The following is a 9,567-nucleotide window of genomic DNA, read 5'->3' as shown; positions in this document are numbered from 1 at the left end:
CAATTCAGTTATTGATTAACTACTCTCTGTATAATTTTGTAAAATTTAAACTACTTACTGGTTTATTGAATTCTGGGTACTATAATCGACTTACCTATAAAACAATTACACAGCACCAGAAAATAATATGATTTCCTATAATATTATACTCTTATTATACCGGCTTTCTTTTACCGGATTCTGTTCACAAAACGAGAACGAATCTATCCAATGATAGTATAATTGTTCCAGTAATAATTTGTGTATTATATTTCATTATTAGGTAACGACGATGATGTGGTATGATCAAAATTATTATTATTTTTTTTGCTATTCCCTTCTAATAAAAAAAATAAAACCTATTACATATCCGGTGGTACATGTAGCTTGTAGCCGACGGGGAAGGGGATAGAGGGGCTAGCAAAGTGGTGGTTAGGCCGTACCACCACTTTGGTGTTATGTGAAATAAAAAATAGGAAAAAATAAACGCCATGACTACCATTTCACCGGACACATTACTTTCACAGGTGGTTTCTGGCGGGACTTTTCTTCGCACTCCAACGCTGCTCCGGACGTTTTTTTGTACCCGAACACTCGAACCGATCACATCAGTCGTCGACCGGCTATTTTGTTTGCATTTCATTATATATATATATTTTTTTTAAGTGTTTTAGTTGCTTATTTACTTACTAAATCTTTGCGGTAACCGTTGGCCGGACAAACGTCGAACGCCGCTGATTGCTTCGACCGAAGCACACAGAAGTTCCAAAGCGATACTCCAAGTCTCTCCACCGGGTAAGTGCGTTGTTATTGTTACTTCATCGTCCGTCTTGTCTACTATATCGGTTTCTCCCGAAAAAAATTTCTCATGCCAATCAAGCTCGGGGGAAATTGGTCGGTAAGTAGTCATTAAACTTCACCAGCCACAAAGGTAGTTTTTATTATTTTTGCCTCTGGAAAGTCGACCGTATATTGTAATTATATGTATTAGGGAAATTGTATTTGAAAACCTAATTTTTGAAAACGTAACAAAAAAAAAATTAGCCTAATCACCTTGAACAGTCGACTTCTCGTTTTCCAAGTACAGATCCGGGCGAACCTAAGTCCGGACAAACTTCAAATTTCCTTTGAACACTATTTTTGAATATCTGAAATTATTTTTTTTGATTATTTAAAAAAAAAAATAATGACAAATTTCATTAATAATAATTTGAGATATAATATAGGTATTATTTTGACTAAAAAAACCCGCTCAAGTGCAAAGTAGTAGATAAATAATATTTAAAAATAACATTTTTCAATCCAAAGCCGTCTTTGGCCGTTCAAAATACTTTCACCAAAAAAATATCATTTAAATATGAGTAAATTTAAACTTTGTACAAACGGATTTAAAAAATATAGGTATCAGTTTATAATTAAACTGTAAATTTTTTTTAATTTTTTTTTTATTTTACAATACGGGAGTAAGCTAAAAACACAATATTTAACAGTTTAAACATCTAACAAAAAACTTAAGTACTATTTATGTTTACAAATAAAATAAATGTCATGCAATAATATTTCACAAAATAAGATTTTTTTTAGATTGGCTATTTTAAATTGTAATTATTCATTTATTAACAATTTAAGGGCAATAATCTTATGTAATAATTGCTCTTCTCGACCGTTACAGCTAGACCGGTCCCGGCCTAAGTAGGTACACAAATTCTAACTATTGTCTTTGGTGTGGCTGTTTTTGTAAGTACCGAATGTCTAGCCTAAATACCTAACCTAACCGGATCTCTTCACTTTGGATAGTACCCATTTGCCGAGTATACATAATGAACGGTGAGCATAACCTGACCGGTTTGTGGTGTTACGTTACCGTCGATTACATGTCTCACGGATCTATTATAATGCATATAACAACATAATAATAATGATACCTAAATGTTATTATTGTATTAAGCACCGCGGTGTTAGTGTGACAATGCGCTTAAGGTGCAGCTAAGAAGCCTAGTGTTACCTACTTAGTAGGCTCGGCACCGTACCCGTGCCTCTGTGGAGAATATTAATTACACCTTTGGCCGTCAAAAGTCTAAGAGGAGAGTGTAAAAAATGTGTGTGGAATTTCAGAGCTGTTGACAATGCGCACTAGGCACTTACCGTCCAAGCTAAAAACCGTCTTAGTTACAATTATGTAATATTAGTTGCGTACTGGGAATGAAATTCAAAAATGTATGATAGAACTCTAAAAATAAAAAAAACACCATAACTGAAAAAAATTCATACCTTAAAGAGGAGAAAAAGCTTACTGTTTGTTGGCAATGCTATACACAAAACGAATATTGCAAACAGCTTTTTTGACCGTTTTTAATATTGAAATACACGTTGGTTGTTCACGAGCGATAAAGATTTATTAAAAAATTTAATGTATTTGTGTACATACAGATTTGAGTATTGGAATCACATTCAGAAAACATTTAAACAGTGCAGTATTCGACTATTATTTACCTAAATTTATAGGTATTGGATCTTGCGCTTCCGGTTCCACTCGGATATATTAGAGCAAATATAGGTCGAGTATGTCATGTTTGTGACTTGAACTAAATACTGCACTAAATATACTTGTACACGTACTTAAATTATTCTAATATTGTAATTGGCACCGACAGCTGCACGTTGGTTTAAAAAGCCAACATACAGGGTGGTCCATAGGAGGATAAGACAATCTCATAACTTTTCATCAAAATAATAGCAATCCACAAATTAATGGTGGGATATTAGTAAAAAAATAACTAGAAGTTGACTATTGATAATAGTTGACAGTAAATCCATCTAGGCCGGATATTATAAAACTACTAAAACATGAAACATGAAATATAAATATATATATGAAATATAAAGAGATTAAATACTGGAAAAATAATTTTTAATGATTTGACCAATTAGTTTTTGTTGCTCATTCGGACAGTATATTATATTTAACAGAACCATAGTTGACATATAAGACATAAACATGTGCCTATGTATCCGCTTGAGTGTGGACACTCGATTTTTTTTTTAATTAGTAGTTTAAAATACTGTTTTGTTTCGACGTTGTTGATCTCGAATATTAAGTTACTTTCTGTATTCAACGACACGGTGTTGGTGTTTTATTGACGTAACAAACTAGTTTAAATTTCGATTTTTTACGGTTATAAAGGAAGTAAAATGCGCGCGAAAATGTTATTAGCCAGTCGAAATAAAAAGTAAATTAAAAAAAAAAAATCAAGTTAATTTATAGTTAATTAAATGTAACAGTTACGATTTAAGTTTTATAAGTTGAAAGAGCGCAGGAAAAAACGACAATAAAAAAGGTAAATACTTGAATAATAATACAAAATAACAAAAACTAAAGTTTCTCCAAAAAGAAAAACTACTAAATTGCGGTTATTTAAAAAGAAAATTAGTGTTTTTTTTTTTTTGTTTAATTGATTACAGATATAATTTTATAGTATTTTATCGGTTTGAAGAAACTACTAAAAAAAAAAAACGCGTTAAGTTATTATAGAAAAAATTAAGAAATTATAAGTTTTGATGGTAAATAAATCAATCGAAATTTGAATTATTTTGGTCATTGTCGTAGAAAGTATGTTCAGATTTTGCTTGACATTTATTTTTTATAGTATCTTCGCCCATCAAAAAAATGTATTAAAAATCAGTTTCTTAAGTAGAATAACCTCAGCTATCTGAAAATAATATTTTTTCGAGTAAGAGAAAGTCATTAATAATCTGAAAACATAATTTTACATGAAATGTGTAAATTTCAAAAGTGGTGAAATTTAATAGAAAAATCGAAAAAACGACCACAGTAATCAAAAACAGTTGAAATAATTATGTGTAAAAATGAGATAATTTTCCACGAACCAATATTTTTCCGTTTAGGGAGAAGTTCTTTAGTGTTTTTTTTTAACTTCTTTACTTCTTTGCAAGCGCCGTTTTAATCGGAATTTTCAATTATTTTACACAGGTTTTCCAGCGACATGGCCGAACAGCGGCGGTGCGTTGCTTGACATAGGTCGTGTACACAGTGTCCTCTGGCCGGTGCCCAATAAGGTGTTGCTACACACCATCTCCAATGACGGACAACAGGGACTTCAGGAGCCGGGATTGGACCGGGGGCGTCGGGTTAGGCGGTGACGTCAGCGAGGTGGAGAACTTCTATAACGGAGCCACGGTGTTCGTGACGGGCGGCACGGGGTTCGTGGGCAAAGCGCTGGTCGAGAAGCTGCTCAGGTCGTGCCGGGGGCTCAACACCATTTACCTGTTGGTCAGATCCAAACGAGGCAAGGACGTGCAATGCCGGTTCGAGGAACTACTCAAAAATCCGGTAATTACAAATTTTGTTTGTGCAACGCCAAAAAGGGTAGACACCCTCTGGAATAGGTACTGCCAAAAGGGGGGGGGAAGGGAAACAGGATATGAAAGATACAGCTGACCCTAACACGCCGTGTCCATGATGTGATCGAGATATTGATTACTCTGGAGCCAAAATAGTGTCATTGTGAGGAGGGAACCGGGAGAGAAGGACGTGGGGTGATGTGGATTCGGAGGGATTCGAGTGTAATAAAGGTAAACCACGATTCCTGAATCGGATCGGAAACAGCGAATCAATCGGCTGTCGTTCCCTTTGCCATGTTATCCGAGTCCAGCAGTATACACGTGTGACTTGTTTTTTTATTCCTAGGTATTCGACCGCATCAGATCTTCTGAAACCGATTCGGACAGCGTGTTCGGCAAAGTGGTGTGCGTGACCGGCGACGTGTCCGACCCGGGCCTTGGTCTGAGCGCCGAAGACAAGCAGAAACTGTGCTCCGAGGTCACCGTGGTCTTTCACTCGGCCGCCACCGTCAAGTTCAACGAGTCCCTGCGCACCGCCGTCACTCTCAACACACTTGGCACGCAGCGGGTCATAGACCTTTGCCGGTCGATGACCAAACTCAAGGCAAGTAATCGTTCGTTTACAGTCAAACAGGACGCCCAAAAGTATAATTGTGACGAGTAGGGCAAAATAGGAGAAGGAGACCATGTCGTACGAGAAGGGAAAGTGTTGTGGCGTCTACACACTTATTGTAGTGTAATGAGAAGGTCGTCTAGTTCGTAACTACATCAGAGCCCAAACATTGCAAACTGTTGGAAAAAAGAGCTACGGTCATTTAAGTCGTGAACCTTTTTTTTACAGGCGATGATTCACGTGTCGACGGCCTACTCGAACGCCGACAAGACGGTCATCGAGGAGACTGTGTACAAGCCGCCGGGCGACCCCGGGCTGGTGATCAACTGCTGTCAAAAGATGTCGGAGGACGACTTGCGGCACATGGGCACGAGGTTGCAGGGCAAACACCCCAACACGTATACCGTGACCAAAGCCATGGCCGAGTGGGTGGTGGCTGAAGGGGCGGACGAGATACCCGCGGCTATCGTCAGGCCGAGCATAGGTAAAACACTTAACGACGTTATCTTCTTCTCCCTCAGCTATTACAGCCTATGTAGCACCTTTGCTGCCTCTACCACTCCTCTCCGCCTATCACTGTCTTGTTCCTTGTGAGATTTCCGTCTTCACCCTTTCTGTCCATCTTTGTCTAAAAATCTGGTTTGCTACACTTTCAGACCTCCTCCAAACATGACCAGCCCCCATTCTAATCTTTTACTTTACCAACGACTTTGTAGGGTTTGAAAATATTAACGTTACATAGCTGGTAAATGCAAACACAGCTAAAAGGAAAACATTAGGGTGTAGTGAAATATATATATATATATGTATATATTTTTTAAATAGTTTTATTTATAATATTAACGTCAGGTAACTTGACTGACTATTTCATTAACATATGTTAGCTTATATGTATTAACTTACCTATTAACTTTGTTATATAGACTAAAAATTTAATTGGACTGAACATGATAGTATTGTAACTCAATTGTTAATATTACATTTAACTTAACTTAAGCAAGTCAATGCAAACCGTTAAATTATAAAGAGGTAATTTTGTGTTGAATGATAAAACAAGGCAAAATGAAATAGTGCTAATAGAACAACTATTCAAAGTACGTCTAATACATTGTTGTTAATGGGGATATAATATTATTGTGGAATAGGTCGAGAAGGCCAACAATAATTAGTCGCCATCGCGCTTTATTAAGTACTTGTAAAAAAAAAGACAATCGTTTTTAATTGTTGCTTAGAATCCTTTTTTTTTTTTTTTTACTATCGTTAATTGTTAATGGACAGGGCAGGAAGAGAGTCGAAGAAGTTAATTAAGTCGGCCTTTAACATACAACTATTGACAATAAATACAGTTTTATTAAGACTCGATTACAGGTTTAAGAATATGTTCCATTATTCATAGACTGCGGATAGGTGTAGGGCTAAACATGTTTTTGATTTATAGCAAGATGGAAGAATGCATGTGTGTGTGTTAGATCAAAATATGTACCTACTATTATAGTTAATTTGTGTCGTCTATGTGGCTTGTACAGTGACGGCAGCGTGGAAGGAACCGTTCGAGGGATGGGTGGACAACATATCGGGAATAACCGGGATCATGATGGAAATCGGCAGGGGCACAATAAGGAGTATCGTTTGCGACCAAAAGCTTCGGGTCGACATCATACCGGTGGACATTCTGGTCAACACGTTGATCACTGCGGCCTGGCACACGGCCGCTCACAGGTTTTGAACGAATCAGTTACATTAATATATTATATTGAAAATTGACCTTTCAAAAAAAAAATAAAAAATGATTTAAAATAAACCCAAAAATCAAAGACCAGAGCATTAAAAATATGTCAATCTGGCTGGAAAACTGTGTAGAGCAATAAACTATTAATTACTGATAAATTAGCACCTCATAAAGGGTACCCAATTGTTGAAATTCGAACAACACACATACATGCCTTTTTAAAGCAGGATGACGCATGTGAAAACGTATGACCGTTTTTGAAAAATACTTTTTGAGTTATTAACATATTTTTAAGTTATGACGACCAAGGAAGTGCAGGTGAATATATTAAATAAAATTATATTCAGTTAACACTTAACATCGCCCCAGTATATACGCCTATGAATGCTAGTAGCTCATAAACTACTTATCCATCATTTTTCTTCTTGTTGGTAAATCTAATCTCACATTGTGCCCATTAATAGAATATTTTCAATTTCAATAGTAAAATATAGTTTTTAATCAAACAATTATTTCATAGAAAAATATTACTGTACCAAGAAAATTGACTAACCCACTTGATGTATTGCATCTCGGATATTTCAAAGCATTTTTTACACTTATAACTCATACACAAGGCTTATCAGACTTTAAGTAAAATGATTTTTCCGATAAAACCTTAATTTTCTAAATATATTGCCAGAAGTATATTTTGTAATCAAAAGTATTCACAATAGTTATTACCGGCTTTTTGGTTATCACATTCAATCTGAATAATTAACACAAATCTGATATTATCGTTACAATGAATTTGTCCGGCACTTTGATCCCTACTTTTGAGGGTAGATCTTTTTTAAAAAATGACTTACCGGGAGACCTGGCAAGACAATTTAGGACCAAGAACCAAGCACTCTTAAATTAATATACTCTATCAACTGCATAAGTTTTTTCTAGATTAGTTTTATGGAAATATAATTTTCGTTTTGGCAACCCTTCTTTTTTTTTTTTTTTGATATTTAACAAGGAAATGATTTATGTAAGTGTGACTATTGTTTTAACCTGAAACTTTTGCAGAACAAACGCCGTCAAAGTGTACAACTGCACTTCTGGGGCTTTGAACCCTTTGCGTTGGGAAGAACTGGGAGGTCTCACGCAATACCATTCGCTTACCGTGCCGTCCAAGTACATCCAATGGTATCCAGGATTTTCCTTCCGCACCAACAGGATGGTGCACAGACTTTGCGAAATCCTGTTTCACTTTGTGCCCGCTTTCGTCCTGGACATAGTGCTCAGGTTGACCGGATCCAAACCCATGTAAGTATAAGTGACCCGGACCAGTTACATTCCTCCTATAAAGTAATCCAGAGTTGTTCCAAATGAGTGTTAAAGAGTGATTAATAATAAAATTATAGAAAACTATTTTGATTTATAATTTAAATATAAACATATAGAACGAATAGTTTTCGTGGATTTCTTTTCAATTAACGATGAATTTAATTTTTTTAGTAAATCTAATCCGTCGTTTTAAGGACATCAGTCTGTACTTAACCAGTTTCGAGTTTAAGTACCAAGTAAAATGGTATTATAAAACGGACCATGTATCATAATTGACAACATAATAATATAACTATTTTTCAGATACTTGTTCACTGTTAATTCTCACTCACATACATACTTAGCAACCTAGAAATTTACTACAGTCAGTGTAATTGTTTTTGGGGTATTTTTAAATAGATAAATCATTGTCTTCTTGAGCAATGTCTTCTCCTTAGCTCTGCATCAAAGCTAAAATGATTGATGGTTAATATATAATTAATTCATCCAGTTACACTTGTATTAGCCATAGAAACACATGTGAAAAATTACATTTTTTATTATTCGATTACAATTTCGCACAACACTGAAAACTCGACTTAGACTGTACTCAAATGAAAGGGACAGGGAAGAAAACAGTCGAATCACTTTAGATTAAAAAAAAACAAGCGATTCGACTGTCTTCTCCCCTGTACCCATCAAATTAGATCACACAGGTAGGTGTATATTATTATGTACAAGTATATACTTATTGAGTACATACTGTAGTGTGTATACTGTAACAAATATAAGCATGAACTTATAATAATAACTTATAATGATATCATTCGGTGTGCACAGCATGTTGAACATTTACCGACGGTTCAAAATGGCCGCTCGCACCGGAGAGTTCTTCGCCCTTCACCAATGGGATTTCATCAGCGACAACATCCGCGAGCTGGACAACAAGTTCACTTGCACCGACCGACACACGTTCCCGGTGGACATCACGCAAGTGGTGTGGGACAGCTACGTCAAAGACTACGTGTACGGCATACGCAAGTACGTTCTCAAGGATCCGCCGTCGACGATCCCGCTGGGACTAAGCAAATTGCAAAAGTAAATTACTATTACTATTATTATTATCATCATCATCATCATCTCATCATCATGAAATGATCAAACGATGAACACAAAAACAAATAATAATCGTTTCGTTGCCCACAGGTTTTATTGGATGCACCGGATGGCACAGTGCGCTTTCGTCGGTTTCATGATACACGTGATCAAATCAAAATAGTTTGCGCATCGTGTAACAATCGCACGGCTATCAATTAGACAATTAAGACAACATTACGATATATCATTATTATTAGGTATAAATCGACAAAAAACGAATCTTATCGGGTTCACACCTACGATGTTATAATAATAATTATTACTGGTCTTTTTATTTACTTTTTTTTTTTTAACATTTTATACACATTAATGAAATACATGTATTAACATTTGATATAATACAAGCATACAGTTAATGACTATAATAATGATGATGATTATTATTATTTTATAATAGATGTACGTCATAATAATATACACTATTGTTATTATT

At 35.6% G+C, this 9,567-nt stretch overlaps 1 protein-coding gene across 1 annotated transcript; it reads left to right on the top strand.

Annotated features, from left to right (window-relative positions):
* The first annotated feature begins 492 nt into the window (after nucleotides 1–492).
* Nucleotides 493–9,549, top strand: LOC126839527 (putative fatty acyl-CoA reductase CG5065). Its single transcript, XM_050574887.1, has 8 exons — nucleotides 493–774; nucleotides 3,971–4,330; nucleotides 4,688–4,945; nucleotides 5,183–5,438; nucleotides 6,481–6,673; nucleotides 7,737–7,976; nucleotides 8,817–9,074; nucleotides 9,183–9,549. Exons 2-8 carry the CDS (start codon nucleotides 4,079–4,081, stop codon nucleotides 9,253–9,255), a joined length of 1,530 nt encoding a protein of 509 aa, XP_050430844.1. The 5' UTR covers nucleotides 493–774; nucleotides 3,971–4,078; the 3' UTR covers nucleotides 9,256–9,549.
* The last annotated feature ends 18 nt before the right edge of the window (nucleotides 9,550–9,567 follow it).

The sequence above is a fragment of the Adelges cooleyi genome, unplaced genomic scaffold, assembly GCF_023614345.1.
Source record: "Adelges cooleyi isolate 19-005CV unplaced genomic scaffold, UGA_ACOO_1.1 ACOO_flye_CR_arks_rails_tigmint_CR_PRNA_306, whole genome shotgun sequence".
NCBI classification, from domain to species: Eukaryota; Metazoa; Arthropoda; class Insecta; order Hemiptera; family Adelgidae; genus Adelges; species Adelges cooleyi.
Note: the sequence above shows the minus strand (reverse complement) of the source record. Positions and strands in the feature narration are given on the sequence as shown.